Source organism: Odontesthes bonariensis, chromosome 12, assembly GCF_027942865.1.
Source record: "Odontesthes bonariensis isolate fOdoBon6 chromosome 12, fOdoBon6.hap1, whole genome shotgun sequence".
Taxonomy (NCBI): domain Eukaryota; kingdom Metazoa; phylum Chordata; class Actinopteri; order Atheriniformes; family Atherinopsidae; genus Odontesthes; species Odontesthes bonariensis.
The window spans coordinates 36,228,872-36,249,780 of NC_134517.1; the positions used below are offsets into that span (position 1 = coordinate 36,228,872).

The 20,909-nt window shown below is 47.1% G+C and overlaps 2 protein-coding genes across 2 annotated transcripts; both read left to right on the plus strand.

Moving 5' to 3' along the window:
* Positions 1-4,811: 4,811 nt before the first annotated feature.
* LOC142396051 (trace amine-associated receptor 13c-like) lies at positions 4,812-5,999 on the plus strand. The gene is made up of 2 exons (XM_075478593.1): positions 4,812-5,005; positions 5,141-5,999. Exons 1-2 carry the CDS (start codon positions 4,812-4,814, stop codon positions 5,997-5,999), a joined length of 1,053 nt encoding a protein of 350 aa, XP_075334708.1.
* Positions 6,000-15,183: 9,184 nt separating this feature from the next.
* Positions 15,184-16,356, plus strand: LOC142396052 (trace amine-associated receptor 13c-like). The gene is made up of 2 exons (XM_075478594.1): positions 15,184-15,377; positions 15,513-16,356. Exons 1-2 carry the CDS (start codon positions 15,184-15,186, stop codon positions 16,354-16,356), a joined length of 1,038 nt encoding a protein of 345 aa, XP_075334709.1.
* Positions 16,357-20,909: the final 4,553 nt, after the last annotated feature.

Genomic DNA, 20,909 nt, shown 5'->3' on the forward strand with positions numbered 1-20,909 from the left:
TTTTTACTAGTGTGTTTGAGAGCTTTTCAGTAGTGTGTATGAGAGCTTTTCAGGAGTGTGCATGAGAGCTTTTCAGGAGTGTGTATGAGAGCTTTTCAGGAGTGTGTATGAGAGCTTTTTAGTAGTGTGTATGAAAGCTTTTTACTAGTGTGTATGAGAGCGTTTCAGTAGTGTGTATGAGAGCTTTTTACCAGTGTGTATGAGAGCGTTTCAGTAGTGAGTATGAGAGCATTTCAGTAGTGTGTATGAAAGCTTTTTACTTGTGTGTATGAGAGCTTTTTACTAGTGTGTATGAAAGCTTTTCAGTAGTTTGTATGAGAGCGTTTTACTTGTGTGTATGAGAGCTTTTTAATAGTGTGTTTGAGAGCTTTTCACTAGTGTGTATGAGAGCTTTTCACTAGTGTGTATGAGAGCTTTTCAGTAGTGTGTATGAGAGCGTTTAATTAGTGTGTATGAGAGCATTTCAGTAGTGTGTATGAAAGCTTTTTACTAGTGTGTATGAGAGTTTTTTAGTAGTGTGTATGAGAGCTTTTTACTAGTGTGTTTGAGAGCTTTTCACGAGTGTGTATGAGAGCTTTTCAGTAGTGTGTATGAAAGCTTTTTACTAGTGTGTATGAGAGCGTTTCAGTAGTGTGTATGAGAGCTTTTTACCAGTGTGTATGAGAGCATTTCAGTAGTTTGTATGAGAGCGTTTCAGTAGTGTGTATGAGAGCTTTTTACCAGTGTGTATGAGAGCGTTTCAGTAGTGTGTATGAGAGCATTTCAGTAGTGTGTATGAAAGCTTTTTACTAATGTGTATGAGAGTGTTTTAGTAGAGTGTATTTAGAGCTTTTTACTAGTGTGTTTGAGAGCTTTTCAGTAGTGTGTTTGAGAGCTTTTTACTTGTGTGTGTGAGAGCTTTTTACTTGTGTGTATGAGAGCTTTTTACTAGTGTGTATGAAAGCTTTTCAGTAGTGTGTATGAGAGCTTTTTACTAATGTGTATGAAAGCTTTTCAGAAGTGTGTATGAGAGCTTTTTACTAGTTTGTATGAAAGCTTTTTACTAGTGTGTATGAGAGCTTTTCATTAGTGTGTATGAGAGCTTTTTACTAGTTTGTATGAAAGCTTTTTACTAGTGTGTATGAGAGCTTTTCAGTAGTTTGCATGAAATCTTTTCAATAGTGAATATGAGAGCTTTTTACTAGTGTGTATGAAAGCTGTAAACGTACCGTGTTGGGGGGGTTTGCGTGCCCCAATGAGTCTGGGAGCTATGTTGCCCGGGGCTTTAAGCCCGATGTAGGATCACCCATGGCAAACAGATCCTAGAAGAGGAACCAGACAAAGAACAGCTCACAAACACCCCCTACGATGAATAAAATGATTGGACACCGTGTACCCTTGCTCAGACGTGGGTCACCGGGGCCTCCCCCTGGAGCCAGGCCCAGGGGTGGGGCCTGCCGGCGAGCGCATGGTGGCCGGTTCTGTGCCCGTGGGGCTCTGTCAGGCACGGCCCGAAGAAACCACATGGGTTCCCCTTCCGACGGGCTGACCACCCGTGGGAGGGGCCAAGGGGGTCGGGTGCCTTGTGAGCTGGGTGGCAGCCGAAGGTGGAGACCTTGGCGGTCTGATCCTCGGCTACTGAAGCTGGCTCTTGGGACGTGGAGCGTCACCTCTCTGTTGGGGAAGGAGCCTGAGCTGGTGCGCGAGGCTGAGTGGTTCCGGCTAGATATAGTCGGACTCACCTCGACGTATGGCTTGGGCTCCAGAACCAGCCTGCTCGAGAGGGGTTGAACTCTCTTCCACTCTGGAGTTGCCCGTGGTGAGAGGCGTAGAGCAGGTGTGGGCATACTTATTGCCCCCCGGCTGTGCGCCTGTACATTGGGGTCTACCCCAGTGGACGAGAGGGTAGCCTCCCTCCGCCTTAGGGTGGGGGGACGGGTCCTGACTGTTGTTTGTGCTTATGCACCGAACAGCAGTTCAGAGTACCCACACTTTTTGGAGTCCCTGGAGGAGGCACTGGAGAGTGCACTTGGCATCAGGACACCCTAGGCCGCAGCTCGATGTTCGACTTTGTGGTTGTATCGTCGGACTTGCGGCCGTATGTCCCGGACACTCGGGTGAAGAGAGGGGCGGAACTGTCAACTGATCACCACCTGGTGGTGAGTTGGCTCCGCTGGTGGGGGAGGAAGCCGGTCAGACCTGGCAGGCCCAAACGTATTGTGAGGGTCTGCTGGGAACGGCTGGCGGAATCCCCTGTAAGGAGGAGTTTCAACTCCCACCTCCGGCAGAGCTTCAACCATGTCCCGGGGGAGGTGGGGACATTGAGCCTGGATGTGCCATGTTCCGTGCCTCCATTGTTGAGGCGGCCGACCGGAGCTGTGGCCGTAAGGTGGTCGGTGCCTGTTGTGGCGGCAATCCCCGAACCCGCTGGTGGACCCCAGTGGTGAGGGAGGCCGTCAAGCTGAAGAAGGAGTCCTATCGGTCCTTTCTTGCCAGTGGGACTCTGGAAGCAGCTGATGGGTTCCGACAGGCCAAGCGGAACGCAGCCTCGGCGGTTGCTGAGGCAAAAACTCGGGCTTGGGGGGAGTTCGGGGAGGCCACGGAGAATGATTTCCGGACGGCCTCAAAGATTTTCTTGTCCACCATCCGGCGGCTCAGGGGGGGGAAGCGATGCATCGTCAACACCGTGTATGGTGAGGGCGGGGCTCTGCTGACCTCAACTAGGGATGTCGTGAGTCGGTGGGGGGAATACTTCGAGGGCCTCCTCAATCCAACCGACACGTCTTCCGATGAGGAAGCAGAGTTGGGGAGCTCGGACGTGGGGCCTCCCATTTCTGGGGCTGAGGTTGCCGAGGTGGTCAAAAAACTCCTCGGTGGCCCCAGGGGTGGATGAGGTCCGTCCTGACTTCCTCAAGGCTCTGGATGTTGTAGGGCTGTGTTGGTTGACACGCCTCTGCAGCATCGCATGGACATCGGGGGCAGTGCCTCTGGACTGGCAGATCGGGGTGGTGGGCCCCCTCTTTAAAAAGGGGGACTGGAGGGTGTGTTCTAACTACAGGGGGATCACACTCCTCAGCCTCCCTGGTAAGTTCTATTCAGGGGTACTGGAGAGGAGGATCCGCCGGATAGTCGAACCTCGGATTCAGGAGGAGCAGTGTGGTTTTCATCCTGGCCGTGGAACAGTGGACCAGCTCTATACCCTCAGCAGGATCCTGGAGGGTGATGGGAGTTCGCCCAATCGGTCTACATGTGTTTTGTGAGACTGTGTCCCTCGGGGACTCTTGTGGGGGGTGCTCCTGGAGTATGGAGTGCCGGACTCCTTGATAGGGACTGTTGGGTCTCTGTATGACCGGTGTCAGAGTTTGGTACAGATTGCCGGCAGTAAGTTGGATGTATATCCGGTGAGGGTTGGACTCCGTCAGGGCTGCCCTTTGTCACCAATTCTGTTCATAATTTTTATGGACAGAATTTCTAGGCGCAGCCAGGGCGTTGAGGGGAATCGGGTCTCTGCTTTTTGCGGACGATGTGGTTCTGTTGGCGTCGTCAGGCCGTGACCTTCAGCTCTCAATGGAGCGGTTCGCAGCCGAGTGTGAAGCGGCTGTGATGAGAATCAGCACCTCCAAATCTGAGACCATGGTCCTCGGCCGGAAAAGGGTGGAATGCCCTCTCCGGGTCGGGAATGAGATCCGTCCCCAAGTGGAGGAGTTCAAGTATCTCGGGGTCTTGTTAACGAGTGAGGGACGAATGGAGCAGGAGATTGACAGACAAATCGGTGCAGCGTCTGCAGTGATGCGGGCTCTGCACCGGCCCGTCGTGGTGAAGAAGGAGCTGAGCCAGAAGGCGAAGCTCTCGATTTACCGGTCAATCTATGTTCCTACCCTCACCTATAGTCACGAGCTGTGGGTAGTGACCCAAAGAACGAGATCGCGAATACAAGCGGCTGAAATGAGTTTCCTCCGCAGGGTGTCTGGGCTGTCCCTTAGAGATAGGGTGAGAAGCTCGGTCATCCGGGAGGGGCTCGGAGTAGAACCGCTGCTCCTCCGCATCCAGAGGAGTAAGATGAGGTGGCTCGGGCATCTGGTAAGAATGCCTCCTGGACGCCTCCCCGGTGAGGTGTTCCGGGCCCGTCCCACTGGGAGGAGGCCCCGGGGAAGACCCAGGACATGTTGGAGAGACTATGTCTCTCGGCTGGCCTGGGAACGCCTCGGGGTCCCCCCAGAAGAGCTGGAGGAAGTGGCCGGGGACAGGGACGTCTGGGCTTCTCTGCTCAAGCTGCTGCCCCCGCGACCCGATCCCCGGACCAGCGGAAGATAATGGATTGATGTATGAAAGCTTTTCAGTAGGTTATATAAGAGGTAAATGTTTTCACTAGTTTATGTGAGAGCTTTTCACTAGTGTTTGTGCAAGGTTTTGAGTATAGTATGTGGAAGAGTTTAATTTCATATGTGTATATGGAAGTTAATTCTGATATATGTCCCTGGTGGTTCCTCATACTGGATCAACTTGTAGAGTGACCTATATATCTGCAAACTAAACAGCTCGCTGAATGTCACATTTTCAGACATAGATTTTGAGTTGGTGGTGAAACCAGACACCAACATAATATGTTCACTTCAAAGACAGCTATTTATGTTTTTTTAAAGGCTTAAGAGTGGCATATCTTTTTAAGACCACCAATTTTTCAACCACATGCTGTAACCTCCATCCTAAGTAATAAATAAAACTATATTTAGAAACATGAGGGGAGGGATCTTTGTTTCTTAGATACACGCAATGTCAGAGGCATAAAAGAATCTATAAAACACTGAGATGTGTAGGAAACGCTGCCAGTGATGATCAGCTCTTTCCTTCAGTCCTTCATGATGAACGGAGCTGAACTCTGCTTTCCACAACTCCTCAACTCCTCCTGCAGGAAGACCAGCCGTCCTCAGTCAGTTTCCATCCTCATTTACATCATACTGTGCTGCATCTCTCCGCTAACCGTGACTCTTAACCTGCTGGTCATCATCTCCATCTCACACTTCAGGTAAATCCTCTTTCAACCACTGGAACAGGAAGTTATTCTGAACATATGCTTTTGATCTGCAGATGTTTAAACTGTTGCTTTTTACTCATTTTGACGAAAACCACTGATACTTGTGTTTCTCTGCGTCCTCTCCAGGCAGCTCCACACACCCACCAACCTCCTCCTCCTCTCTCTGGCTGTCTCAGATTTCTTTGTGGGTTTTTTCATGGCCAGGCAGATCATGTTAATAGACGATTGTTGGTATCTTGGTGACCTGCCGTGTGTCATGTTTTGTGTTGTGACCATAACAATTACATCTGTCTCCGTAGGAACCATGGTGCTCATATCAGTTGATCGTTATGTAGCGATTTGTGATCCCCTTCATTATCCGACCAAAGTCACCTCAACGAGAGTTCATATCTGCGTTTCTCTCTGTTGGATCTCTTCTTTCACCTATGCTGTTGTGATGTTGAGAGACAACCTTAAACAACCAGGCAGGTTTAATTCCTGCTCTGGAGAATGTGTGATTTATTTGGGCTTCATTGACAATGTTGCAGATCTATTTATAACCTTCATCACTCCCATTTCCATCATCGTATTTCTGTATTTCAGAGTATTTGTGGTGGTTGTGTCTCAGGTTCGGGCCATGCGCTCTCACATCGGAGCTGCCATACTGCAGCGTTCAGAGAAAACAATCATTAAGAAATCTGAGCTGAAAGCAGCCGCGACTCTGGGGATTGTTGTTCTCGTTTTCCTGTCATGCATCTTCCCATATTACTGTTTCATAATGCTAAGTAAAAGTGCCTCCCTCAAGGATTCCTCTACATCTTTTATGGTATGCCTGTTCTATATGAACTCTTGTGTCAATCCTCTGATCTATGCACTTTTCTACCCCTGGTTTACAAAATCTATTAAACTTATTGTCACATTTCGAGTGTTGAAGCGCGGCTCCCGTGATTTCAACGTACACCGAAAGGGACGCTCAGGAGGGACAGCAATAAAACCTGTAGGTTGAACAATTATGCCGTTTCAGATCATTATTATTCTTCACTAAACATTTCCAACTGAATTAAAGTTGTTCTGTGTCGTCATAATGACACTGAGATCAACTCTGTGCCGTACATCTGTTTTGGTAGAAAGTATTTTTTTTCTTGTCGATAATTATTACAGTTCTGTGGTTATTAGGACCTAAACAGCTCAGTTACAGACGTTTTTAAGTGTACACTGAACGGTAATTGAATGTATTTTCTACAGAGATACAGAAAATATATGATTCATATCTCTGCCCCTGGAAGATTTTCACATGAAACATCTGTAGAGAAAACAGTGAAGGGTTGGCTGTTTTCAAAACCGCATACGGCATACTTCCATACTGCATACTGCATACTCATTGATAAGACAGTATGCAGAGAGTTTACCCACAATGCATTTCGCTCCTGCCCGAGCCGAAATCAGCCGGCCTGAAGCTGATTTCCCTTAAGCTCTAAACTCTGTAAACTTTAGCAACATTTGAAACATTTTCAGGTGAGAAAGTAGTCGTTTAGATCCCCAACGTGTTGAAAACCTGACAAAATACCGGCTATTTACAATTTTGTTCCCACGAATTTGGTGCTACTAAAGCTAGCCGCAGTGAGCAACGCACTTCCGGTTATTTTCACAAAATAAAATACCCATTGCCTTTTATCATAGGGAAAGCCATTAGGATACAATTGGTGCTTTTGTTTTGAAAACAGGAAGTGAACCTACCCTCGTTGTAGCTAGCTTGAAACTGCCGTTTTGACAGGAAATGACGATCGGCGACATCACGTTACGTTGCATCTTGGGTAGTTTGAGTATGAGTAGTAACCTGATGATGCATACCCAACATTTCGGAGAATCTAGTATGCATTCGGGAACTTCTTACATACTCAAACTTGCATACTAACTCAAAAATTTTGTAGGAGTAGTATGCAGTTTCGAACACAGCCACTCAGTAAACCTGAAGTAAGATAGATAGGAGGTAACACCGATGTGTCGGCGCATGCGTTGAGCTCAAACAGCAAAACCCTGTTTCGATCGAAGTATCGCCTGTCACGCGGCGCGTCAAACTGTGTTTAAAAGGAAGCGAATCTGTCAACGGGATGCATCTCTGCCAAAACAATCATTCATCATTTCAAACGGACATCTTGTCTACCACTTGATGTGCCAGAATTCAAATTAATTTCAAAGTGACTCAGTTTAAATTGTTTTATTTTCGGCAGGGTAAATGTCACATTTGTTTGACAGGGCTGTCCTACATTAATAAAAGCACCTCTTCAATGCTGAGGCATTACAGAGCCAGGCACGAAAATGAGACCACAAATAGGACTTCACCAGGAACAGACACAGGTAGGCCTAGAGACATTTTAAAATTTCATGGTCGCTTTATTGATAGTTCATTCATATTGTTTTTACTCATTTTCTTGAATAAAAATTTATAAAAAAAAAATAAAAAATCCCCTCCCTGACTCAAGAACAAGTCCATCAGCATCCTCGCATTCACAACACCTTCATTTAGATATTTACATGTTATGACCTGAAAGATATCAAAGATTTTTAAACTTTGATGAAGATATGAAATACTAGGGATGGCCTGTTTGACACGGACGCTTCGGCGCTTGTTTTATCTTCGTGAAGCAGAGTGTTTTGGCACAATGTTCCGGGGCGTGTATCAAATGGCGCTGGTCACGTGATTGATGACATCCGAAGCGCAGAACGCATTGTTTGGTCGAACCACGGTTCAGAGGTCGCTCATCGTTTGAACACTTGGGGGTGCTGTTCTCTATAAAAGGAGAATGAATCCCAAATGATGTTTCCCGACCAGTTCTGTTGCCCTATCAGAATTTAATTAATTGCTCTTTTCCATTAGCCTGGCTGACGCGTCCACAATCTCGATGAGATGGTGGTCTGGGAACTAGGTGTGCATTTTCTCGTATTTGAGGCGTGGTTTACGAATGCCTAGAGCCATTTATTGGGCGCTACGAATGTCTATCAAATGGTGTCAGGTTCTTCCCATGCTGCTTTGCGCACGATTCATAGCCAATTGTATCACTTATAGCAGATGACGACAGAAATTTGAAGAGGAAGAAGAAGAAAAAAAAGTCAAATAAAAGTAAACTTGCGCTCTAAGCTACTTAAAACACTTTCTAAGGCTGCATCGAACGGTAATGTTGTGTCCGCTGCCATGTTGGATTAACACTCTACAAGCTTCGGTGTCGCGCATAGACGTCTTCCTCCCCCCCGTTCTGTGATTGGTTCCCAAACTCAGGCAAAAATAAGGGCGGTGGTTTCCAGGCTGACTTTGCAGTGTGAATGAAATTGCGCGCAAAGCAGCATGGGAATTCCCAGGCTACTTTTCCATGGCTTCTGGCAAGAAACGTTTTGTGGCTTGGGATCACTTCACCTTGGTTTCTCCTAATAAGGTGATACTATTGTACAATATACTATTGTGTGATGTAAGATGTTTGCTTGTTTTTGTTTTTCAAGTGTAAATATAAGCTTTATTATTATTATGGGTATGCATGCTAATATAGTTCTCTTCTTAAAATAAGGGGGCAGCACATTTAAGAATCTAAGTTATGTAGGACAATACATTAATTTTGGACTAGTTTATTTAGCACACATCACAAACAAAGCGCTTACGGCCATTATTCCACAGCTGCGCAACCTTTTTTTATTGTGGAAGATAAAGGTTTAAAGGTACGGTGGCTAGTAGTTCTATAGCATTTGTAGTATCAATGCATGTTTACCTAATGAGCTGTATTTCATTTAATGCCACCATAAGCACACCCCCCTCTCACTTTGTACTTATTATTCACAATGTAACACAAGCACTTCTCATATAAATCAAATTTTTTTCTTGTACATATTAAAGTATAACAAGGACAACGAGGCTGGTTGAAGCAGATGATACGTGCAGTGCACCATCAGATGTCGCTGTTCTGTGTGGTTTCAAAGCCCAAAACTTTGGTTCATTTCTGGCACAATCAGATGAACCCTGTGGAAGCTCATGAGGCTTCAGCTGCCATCCCTATGAAATACAATAGCTTAAATGATCTTATTGTATAGCCTATACTAGGTCATTAAACCAGTATGTCAGTTGAGTCTGTCACTGGGTTGCCAGTAATGATTTTTAAGATCCAGGAGGTGTCAGTGACGTCTCATCGACCCATCACTAATAGAAGGCCTTCTTCCCTTGATCCTGCGACATCGTGAACCATTCTCACACATGGTATCTGCTTTTCTCATAGTACAACTAGCTGCCATAGAGTCAACTGAAGCTGAAACAACCATCTGGTGCCGACCAGAAGAGGAACTGGAGCTGAAGTACCGAAGCCAGGAAATGAGCCACAGGTGGAGACTGTCAGCAGCAATCAGCATTCAGCAGCTGGCATACCCAACAACAGTCTACTTCTGATATGACCCAAAACAGAACTAAAATATAGATTCTAACAGGATACTGTGGTTTCAAACTTTTAACAGCTATCACGTGTCATTTGATGTATTTGCTCCCTGGATTTTGACTTCATCAACACCAATTTCACAGGAAAAATGAGAGATGTGTGCCTGTGTAAATAGATCATTAGATTGTCCTGAAAAGTTGAAACAGCAGCAGTTACTTCTCCAGATGTGTACGTCATGATGACGTAGTTAATAGAAACAAAGTTCCAAAGTTCTTGTGACATCTTCATGTAAAGAAAGAATATTTCTTTCAGATGTTCACTAAAAAGATCCTATAAGTTTATTCTATAAGTTTTGAACACCAACTTTCTTGGTGTACTGATCAATTGTTGCATCATGGTTGTCACCCTGTAATGTTGCAGCTTGTTTTGCCTTGGAGTTAACATCTGATTGCACTGATGTCATCATCTGACATTAATGAGAGAAGGTGTGAAAACTTCAGACAGCCACCCAGTCATTAAGAGCAGCTAATGGGCTTCACACATTGAGTTGTTCAGAGCCCAGTGTGTGTTTATGTTCTACAAAGTAGATGAACACTTTTAAAACTTTAACATTGATACATATCCCAAATACCTACATTTATCCACAATCCAACATGTACTTTCAGGCTCAAAAATTGTACAATTACATTTTTCTTTCTGTGTTTCCTACATAATTACACTTTGTTTTTATTTCTTTGCATGTTTATCAGCACACTGAAGTCTCATACCTGTTCCAGCACGATTTCTGGTTTATCTTTACACCGTCAGTGATATTTAACACATAAACACTTATAAGGAGGGAGAGATCTGCCTAAATAAGCTAAATGATGGGCTTTTGAGTCACTTGATTAATTTAATCTAATGAACTCTGGTGAAGTGATTACTTGGGAAAAGTTAAATGAGTGATTCTAAGTTAGAAAAAGTGTTTTAGTGGCATATTTTGTGATTGACTGTATTTAAACGGAAAAGAAGGGGCAACAGGGAAGCTTTCTCTTTCATCATGTATGTTAAAACTACATATTTTGTATTTTTTGGCTTGTCATTACTCACCATGTACTGTGAAGGGATGACCTCCATTAGCTGCAACCTGAACAGCTTTGACAACATGTGGCCTTCATTTGAGATATGAAATATTCAGAATAAAAACTTACAGCAAACTTATTGCAGGGCAGTTTCTCATTTATAGTTGAATACATTCACCTCCCAGAAAAGTGTCCAATTTTCTAACCTGAACACTAATTTCTTTGCCTTTGTGTAGAAGGCATCTGTATGCATACAGATCTTAGCAATCTGACCCGAACTGAGTGAGAACGCCATGACGAGCAGCGGCTGTATTCTGATACAACAGCTCCTGCAGAGGAGTGCTTACATGGAAATATTCCTAAAGAAACATTTTGAATCTCATGTGATGGAGGATACAGGATTGTCAAAGTGATAAATCAATCTCTATCTGAAGTTCAGATTAATTAGTGGGTTAAAGTCACCTAGATGTTAACAAGTTCCTGGAGTGTGTCTACTAGTGTGTATGAAAGCTTTTCAGTTGTGTGTATGAGAGCTTTTCAGTTGTGTGTATGAGAACTTTTCAGTTGTGTGTATGAGAGCTTTTCAGTTGTGTGTATGAGAGCTTTTCAGTTGTGTGTATGAGAGCTTTTCAGTTGTGTGTATGAGAGCTTTTCAGTTGTGTGTATGAGAGCTTTTCAGTTGTGTGTATGAGAGCTTTTTACTAGAGTTTATGAGAGGTTTTTACTAGTGTGTATGAGAGCTTTATACTAGAGTGTATGAGAGCTTTATACTAGAGTGTATGAGAGCTTTTTACTAGAGTGTATGAGAGCTTTATACTAGAGTGTATGAGAGCTTTATACTAGAGTGTATGAGAGCTTTATACTAGAGTGTATGAGAGCTTTATACTAGAGTGTATGAGAGCTTTATACTAGTGTGTATGAGAGCGTTTCACTCGTGTGTATGAGAGCGTTTCACTCGTGTGTATGAGAGCGTTTCACTCGTGTGTATGAGAGCTTTTTACTCGTGTGTATGAGAGCTTTTTACTAGTTTTTATGAAAGCTGTCACCTTACCGTGTTGGGGGGGTTTGCGTGCCCCAATGAGTCTGGGAGCTATGTTGCCCGGGGCTTTAAGCCCGATGCAGGATCACCCATGGCAAACAGATCCTAGAAGAGGAACCAGACAAAGAACAGCTCACAAACACCCCCTATGATGAATAAAATGATTGGACACCGTGTACCCTTGCTCGGACGTGGGTCACCGGGGCCTCCCCCTGGAGCCAGGCCCAGGGGTGGGGCCTGCCGGCGAGCGCATGGTGGCCGGGTCTGTGCCCGTGGGGCTCTGTCAGGCACGGCCCGAAGAAACCACACGGGTCCCCCTTCCGACGGGCTGACCACCCGTGGGAGGGGCCAAGGGGGTCGGGTGCCTTGTGAGCTGGGTGGCAGCCGAAGGCGGAGACCTTGGCGGTCTGATCCTCGGCTACTGAAGCTGGCTCTTGGGACGTGGAACGTCACCTCTGTTGGGGAAGGAGCCTGAGGTGGTGCGCGAGGCTGAGCGGTTCCGGCTAGATATAGTCGGACTCACCTCGACGCATGGCTTGGGCTCCAGAACCAGCCTCCTCGAGAGGGGTTGGACTCTCTTCCACTCTGGAGTTGCCCGTGGTGAGAGGCGTAGAGCAGGTGTGGGCATACTTATTGCCCCCCGGCTGTGCGCCTGTACATTGGGGTCTACCCCAGTGGACGAGAGGGTAGCCTCCCTCCGCCTTAGGGTGGGGGGACGGGTCCTGACTGTTGTTTGAGCTTACGCATCGAACAGCAGTTCAGAGTACCCACACTTTTTGGAGTCCCTGGAGGAGGCACTGGAGAGTGCACTTGGCACCAGGACACCCTAGGCCGCAGCTCGATGTTCAACTTTGTGGTTGTATCGTCGGACTTGCGGCCGTATTTCCCGGACACTCGGGTGAAGAGAGGGGCGGAACTGTCAACTGATCACCACCTGGTGGTGAGTTGGCTCCGCTGGTGGGGGAGGAAGCCGGTCAGACCTGGCAGGCCCAAACGTATTGTGAGGGTCTGCTGGGAACGGCTGGCGGTATCCCCTGTAAGGGAGTTTCAACTCCCACCTCCGGCAGAGCTTCAACCATGTTCCGGGGGAGGTGGGGGACATTGAGCCCGAATGGGCCATGTTCCGTGCCTCCATTGTTGAGGCGGCCGACCGAAGCTGTGGCCGTAAGGTGGTCGGTGCCTGTCGTGGCGGCAATCCCCGAACCCGCTGGTGGACCCCAGTGGTGAGGGAGGCCGTCAAGCTGAAGAAGGAGTCCTATCGGGCCTTTTTGGCCAGTGGGACTCTGGAAGCAGCTGATGGGTACCGACAGGCCAAGCGGAACGCGGCCTCTGCGGTTGTTGAGTCAAAAACTCGGGCTTGGGGGGAGTTCGGGGAGGCCACGGAGAATGATTTCCGGACGGCCTCAAAGAGTTTCTGGTCCACCATCCGGCGGCTCAGGGGGGGAAAGCGATGCACCGTCAACACCGTGTATGGTGAGGGCGGGGCTCTGCTGACCTCAACTAGGGATGTCGTGAGTCGGTGGGGGGAATACTTCGAGGGCCTCCTCAATCCTACCAACACGCCTTCCGATGAGGAAGCAGAGTTGGGGAGCTCGGACGTGGGGCCTCCCATTTCTGGGGCTGAGGTTGCCGAGGTGGTCAAAAAACTCCTCGGTGGCCCCGGGGGTGGATGAGGTCCGTCCTGAGTTCCTCAAGGCTCTGGATGTTGTAGGGCTGTGTTGGTTGACACGCCTCTGCAGCATCTCATGGACATCGGGGGCAGTGCTTCTGGACTGGCAGATCGGGGTGGTGGGCCCCCTCTTTAAAAAGGGGGACTGGAGGGTGTGTTCTAACTACAGGGGGATCGCACTCCTCAGCCTCCCTGGTAAGTTCTATTCGGGGGTACTGGAGAGGAGGATCCGCCGGATAGTCGAATCTCGGATTCAGGAGGAGCAGTGTGGTTTTTATCATGGCCGTGGAACAGTGGACCAGCTCTATACCCTCCGCAGGATCCTGGAGGGTGATGGGAGTTCGCCCAATCGGTCTACATGTGTTTTGTGAGACTGTGTCCCTCGGGGACTCTTGTGGGGGGTGCTCCAGGAGTATGGAGTGCCGGACTCCTTGATATGGGCTGTTCGGTCTCTGTATGACTGGTGTCAGAGTTTGGTACAGATTGCCGGCAGTAAGTCGGACATGTTTCCTGTGAGGGTTGGACTCCCTTTGTCACCGATTCTGTTCATAATTTTTATGGACAGAATTTCTAGGCACAGCCAAGGTGTTGAGGGGGTCCGGTTTGGCGACCTCAGAATCGGGTCTCTGCTTTTTGCGGACGATGCGGTTCTGTTAGCGTCGTCGGGCCGTGACCTTCAGCTCTCACTGGAAACGTCTGCAGCCGAGTGTGAAGCGGCTGGGATGAGAATCAGCACCTCCAAATATGAGACCATGGTCCTCGGCCGGAAAAGGGTGGAATGCCCTCTCCAGGTCGGGAATGAGATCCTTCCCCAAGTGGAGGAGTTAAAGTATCCCAGGGTCTTGTTCACGAGTGAGGGACGAATGGAGCAGGAGATTGACAGGCGGATCGGTGCGGCGTCTGCAGTGATGCGGGCTCTGCACCGGCCCGTCGTGGTGAAGAAGGAGCTGAGCCAGAAGGCGAAGCTCTCGATTTACCGGTCAGTCTATGTTCCTACCCTCACCTATGGTCACGAGCTGTGGGTAGTGACCGAAAGAACGAGATCGCGAATACAAGCGGCCGAAATGAGTTTCCTCCGCAGGGTGTCTGGGCTCTCCCTTAGAGATAGGGTGAGAAGCTCGGTCATCGGGGAGGGGCTCGGAGTAGAACCGCTGCTCAGATGAGGTGGCTCGGGCATCTGGTTAGAATGCCTCCTGGACACCTCCCTGGTGAGGTGTTCCGGGCCCGTCCCACTAGGAGGAGGCCCCGGGGAAGACCCAGGACACGTTGGAGAGACTATGTCTCTCGGCTGGCCTGGGAACGCCTCGGGGTCCCCCCAGAAGAGCTGGAGGAAGTGGCCGGGGACAGGGACGTCTGGGCTTCTCTGCTCAGGCTGCTGCCCCCGCGACCCGATCCCCCGGACAAGCGGAAGATGATGGATGGATGGATGAAAGCTTTTCAGTAGTGTGTATGAGAGCTTGTTACCAGTATATAATGAAAGGTAAAGCTTTTCACCAGTTCATATGAAAGCTTTTCAGTAGGTTATATAAGAGGTAAATGTTTTCACTAGTTTATGTGAGAGCTTTTCACTAGTGTTTGTGCAAGGTTTTGAGTATCGTATGTGGAAGAGTTTAATTTCATATGTGTATATGGAAATTAATTCTGATATATGTCCCTGGTGGCTCCTCATACTGGATCAACTTGTAGAGTGACCTATATATCTGCAAACTAAACAGCTCGCTGAATGTCACATTTTCAGACATAGATTTTGAGTTGGTGGTGAAACCAGACACCAACATAATATGTTCACTTCAAAGACAGCTATTTATGTTTTTTTAAAGGCTTAAGAGTGGCATATCTTTTTAAGACCACCAATTTTTCAACCACATGCTGTAACCTCCATCCTAAGTAATAAAAAAAACTATATTTAGAAACATGAGGGGAGGGATCTTTGTTTCTTAGATACACGCAATGTCAGAGGCATAAAAGAATCTATAAAACACTGAGATGTGTAGGAAACGCTGCCAGTGATGATCAGCTCTTTCCTTCAGTCCTTCATGATGAACAGAGCTGAACTCTGCTTTCCACAACTCCTCAACTCCTCCTGCAGGAAGACCAGCCGTCCTCAGTCAGTTTCCATCCTCATTTACATCATACTGTGCTGCATCTCTCTGCTCACCGTGACTCTTAACCTGCTGGTCATCATCTCCATCTCACACTTCAGGTAAATCCTCTTTCAACCACTGGAACAGGAAGTTATTCTGAACATATGCTTTTGATCTGCAGATGTTTAAACTGTTGCTTTTTACTCATTTTGATGAAAACCACTGATACATGTGTTTTTCTGCGTCCTCTCCAGGCAGCTCCACACACCCACCAACCTCCTCCTCCTCTCTCTGGCTGTCTCAGATTTTATCTTGGGTTTTTTCATGGCCAGTCAGATCATGTTAATAGACGATTGTTGGTATCTTGGTGACCTGCCGTGTGTCATGTATTGGGTTGTGACCGTAACAATTACATCCGTCTCCGTAGGAACCATGGTGCTCATATCAGTTGATCGTTATGTAGCGATTTGTGATCCCCTTCATTATCCGACCAAAGTCACCTCAAAGAGAGTTCATATCTGCGTTTCTCTCTGTTGGATCTCTTCTTTCACCTACGTTGTTGTGATTTTGAGAGACACCCTTAAACAACCAGGCAGGTTTAATTCCTGCTCTGGAGAATGTGTGATTTATTTGGGCTTCATTGAAAATGTTGCAGATCTATTTATAACCTTCATCTCTCCCATTTCCATCATCGTATTTCTGTATTTCAGAGTATTTGTGGTGGTTGTGTCTCAGGTTCGGGCCATGCGCTCTCACATCGGAGCTGCCATACTGCAGCGTTCAGAGAAAACAATCATTAAGAAATCTGAGCTGAAAGCAGCCGTGACTCTGGGGATTGTTGTTCTCGTTTTCCTGTCATGTATCTTCCCATTTTACTGTGTCACGATTACAAGTAAAAGTGCCTCCCTCAAGGCTTCCTCTATGTCTTTTGCAGTGTGCATGTTCTATATGAACTCTTGTGTCAATCCTCTGATCTATGCACTTTTCTACCCCTGGTTTACAAAATCTATTAAACTTATTGTCACATTTCGAGTGTTAAAGCGCGGCTCCCGTGATTTCAACGTACACCGAAGGGACGCTCAGGAAGGACAGCAATAAAACCTGTAGGTTGAACTTCAATAATGCCGGTTCAGATCTTCATTATTCGTGACTAAACATTTCCAACTTGATTAAAGTTCATGTCACTCAGCTTAGTTTGTTTTGTGTCCTCATGTCACAGATATACGGAGGAGTAATAGGGCCAGGCATAAGAAAAAATATTTATATTTTGCCTGTCGAGAATAAAGTCGAAATGTCGAAAATAAAGTAATTAGATGATGGACCAGAGGAGTTAAATTTTTTCTCGAAAATTCGACTTTATTCTCAACATGTCGACTTTAATCTCTACAGGCAAAATATTATTATTTTTTCTTATGCCTGGCCCTAATACTCTTCCGTACAGATCAGCTCTCTGTGCCGTACATCTGTTTTGGTAGAAGATATCTTTTCCTTTATACACAGTGTCGATAGTTATTAGAGTTCTGTGGTTATTAGGACCTAAAACGCTCACAGTTACAGACATTTTTAAGCGTACACTGAACGGTAATTAGGCCCGAGCAGCTAAGCGCTGCGAAGGCCTATTGTATCTGCAGGAATTCACCATTATTCCGGCTTCTTTTTCTTCTCCACGCGGAATCGCGAATGGGGAGGCCTGAACGTATTCGAAAACTCCCCAAACTTTACCCAAAATTGTCCCCCGCGTGAAACTGCATGATTTTAATGGAGTCGAAAGTGGGCGTCGCCAAACTGCTCTACAGCGCCACCTAACGTGAGATAGCCCGAACCGTACATCGTAGAGATCTGAAACTCGGTATGTATGGAGATCGCCTCACATCAAGAACAAAAGTCTCTTGGAGGTATGCTCTAAAAACGTACAAGGAGGTGGCCATTTTGGGTCAAAGGGCAAATTTTGGCCACTGCATGCTATATGCTATATGCTACATACTGCATACTACCTACTGCATACTGATTACTACATACTACATGCTACCTACTGCATACTGATTACTACATACTGCATACTGATTACTACATACTACATGCTACACACTACATACTGATTACTACATACTGTATACATACATACTACATACTACATATTATATACTGCATACTACATACTACATACTAAATAGATCAGACTTTATGCAGAGCGTTTACCCACAATGCATTTCGCTCCTGCCCGAGCCGAAATCAGCCGGCCTGAAGCTGATTTCTCTTAAGCTCTAAACTCTGTAAACTTTAGCAACATTTGAAACATTTTCAGGTGAGAAAGTATTCGTTTAGATCCCCAACGTGTTGAAAACCTGACAAAATACCGGCTGTTTACAATTTTGTTCCCACGAATTCGGCGCTACTAAAGCTAGCCGTAGTGAGCAACGCACTTCCGGTTATTTACACAAAATAAAATACCCGTTGCCTTTTATCATAGGGAAAGCCATTACCATACAATTGGTGCTTTTGTTTTGAAAACAGGAAGTGAACCTACCCTCGTTGTAGCTAGCTTGAAACTGCCGTTTTGACAGGAAATGACGATCGGCGACGTCACGTTACGTTGCATCTTGGGTAGTTTGAGTGTGAGTAGTAACCTCATGATGCATACCCAACATTTAGGAGAATCTAGTATGCATCCGGGAACTTTTCGCTTACTCAAACTCGCATACTAACTTACAGGGGCGTCTGTAGCTTGAGCAAACATTCGGGGCTGTAGCCCAGACATGAAAATAATTTTTAACGGGGGTCAGGGGGTTTTTCCCCCGGGATTTTTTTTAAAAAAAGGGGGTGTTAAAATGAAAATTTAACACAGTTCATGACCAGCTGCTTAACATGTTGAATGCCGAGCTGTGAATGTTGGCATTCATGTTTTGATAAAATGCCGAGATCCATATATCCAAATGCTGACATTGTGTCTTTGTTAGCCTGGTGCGTTCACACCAAACGCGATGAGAATATTCGCACCGCCTTCATCGCGCGATCGTTGCCGCAGGTGTAAATTAAATTCCATCGCCTCAAACGCCTCTTTCGCGCGAGTAAAAAACGAGTGAATAGCTCAAGGGGCTATCCATGGCTGATCGCTCCTTGTACCTGCTGTGGCACCAAACTGGGTCCCAGCAAGCCCGAAACACCGCTGAAAGCGGCCGCCACGGGAGGATCGGTGCCGTGATCTCTCGGCGGGACGCCGGCTGCAGGCGCTCCGCAGCTGGGCCGAGAGATCACGGCGCCGGTCCTCCATGAGTTCCGTCTGGATGACGGCCGCCTCCAGCGGCACCCCAGGCCCACCAGGACCCAGCCCGACGACCCGCTCGGGAGGACCGGCGCCGCGATCTCTAGGCAGGACACCATGCCACAGGCGCCCCGCAGCTGAAACGGAGCCGCGGCCCACCTGCGGAGCGCCTGCAGCCGGCGTCCCGCCGAGAGATCACGGCACCGATCCTCCCGTGGCGGCCGCTTCCAGCGGTGTTTCGGGCTCGCCGGGACCCAGTTTGGTGGCCGCCACGGGAGGATCGGTACCGTGATCTCTCGGCGGGACGCCGGCTGCAGGCGCTCCGCAGCTGGGCCGCGGCTCCGTTTCAGCTGCGGGGCGCCTGTGGCATGGTGTCCTGCCGAGAGATCGCGGCGCCGGTCCTCCCGAGCGGGTCGTCGGGCTGGGTCCTGGTGGGCCTGGGGTGCCGCTGGAGGCGGCCGTCATCCAGACGGAACTCCTGGAGAAGGCGGTGATTTTATTGTTTTATTTTATTTTGCCAGGGACCATGTGCAAAGTACATTAATTACAAAGTAAAGAGATGACCTGCACCAGATTGTAGCTTAGAAGCTAATTTCCTTGTGCAGTCCCATCTGCATGCCACAGACAGCGCCTGTCCATCTGTCTCCACTCACTGTCGTCCAGAATCTCAACGCTGATAGGCTGTCTGGCGCGAATATTTCGCCAAAGTTGGATTTTTTGAACTCGCGCGAATCGCATATTTTCACTCGCGCGGCGGCCACCGCCCCACCGCGCCTCACCGCGCCTCAGAATCCTGCGGTCTGAGCTGGTTACAAAGTTGCATGATGACAGCAGCGCCGCGGTAGTCACCGCTCAAAGTGTGGTCCCGTGACGGAGCTCTCCTTCTTTTTCTTCTTCTTCGTTCTTCTTCTTCTTATTATTATACATATTTTTCTTTATGTCAGTCCAGAGAGATTCGGGGCTGAAGCCCGGAGATTCGGGGCTGAAGCCCCGAATGACCAGGTCTCTCGACGCGCATGCTAACTTAGTTAGTAGGAGTAGTATGCAGTTTCGAACACAGCCACTCAGTAAAGCTGAAGTAAGATAGATAGGAGGTAACACTGATGTGTCGGCGCATGCGTCGAGCTCAAAGAACAAAACCCTGTTTCGATCGAAGTATCGCCTGTCACGCGACGCGTCAAACTGTGTTTAAAAGGAAGCGAATCTGTCAACGGGATGCATCTCTGCCAAAACAATCATTCATCATTTCAAACGGACATCTTGTCTACAAACCTAATGGAGCCAAAAAGAAGAAGAAAAGTTTCCGCCGTTTGGGACTATTTTGATCTTATATCAGCAAATAAGGCATTTGTTTTTATTTCCTTGTCGTTTCATCCTGTTTCATCACAGTTCCCACTTGATCTGCCAGAATTCAAATCCATTTCAAAGTGACTCAGTTTAAATTGTTTTATTTTCGGCAGGGTAAATGTCACATTTGTTCGACAGGACTGTCCTACATTAATAAAAGCACCTCTTCAATGCTGAGGCATTACAGAGCCAGGCACGAAAATGAGACCACAAATAGGACTTCACCAGGAACAGACACAGGTAGGCCTAGAGACATTTTAAAATTTCATGGTCGCTTTATTGATAGTTAATTCACATTTTTTTTACTCATTTTCTTGGATAAAAATTTATTTAAAAAAAAAAAATCCCCTCCCTGACTCAAGAACAAGTCCATCAGCATCCTCGCATTCACAACACCTTCATTTTGATTTTTACATGTTATGACCTGAAAGATATCAAAGATATTTAAACTTTGATGAAGATATGAAATACTAGGGATGGCCTGTTTGACACGGACGCTTCGGCGCTTGTTTTATCTTCGTGAAGCAGAGTGTTTTGGCACAATGTTCCGGGGCGTGTATCAAATGGCGCTGGTCACGTGATTGATGACGTCCGAAGCGCAGAACGCATTGTTTGGTCGAACCACGGTTCAGAGGTCGCTCATCGTTTGAACACTTGTGCGCGCTGTTCTTTATAAAAGGAGAATGAATCCCAAATGACGTTTCCCGACCAGTTCTGTTGCCCTGTCAGAATTGAATTGAATTAATTGCTCTTTTCCATTAGCCTGGCTGACGCGTCCACAATCTCGATGAGATGGTGGTCTGGAAACTAGGTGTGCATTTTCTCGTATTTGAGGCGTGGTTTACGAATGCCAAGAGCCGTTTATTGGGCGCTACGAATGTCTATCAAATGGCGTCTGGTTCTTCCCATGCTGCTTTGCGCACGATTCATAGCCAATTGTATCACTTATACCAGATGACGACAGAAATTCGACGAGGAAGAAGAAGAAAAAAAAGTCAAATAAAAGTAAACTTGCGCTCTAAGCTACTTAAAACACTTTCTA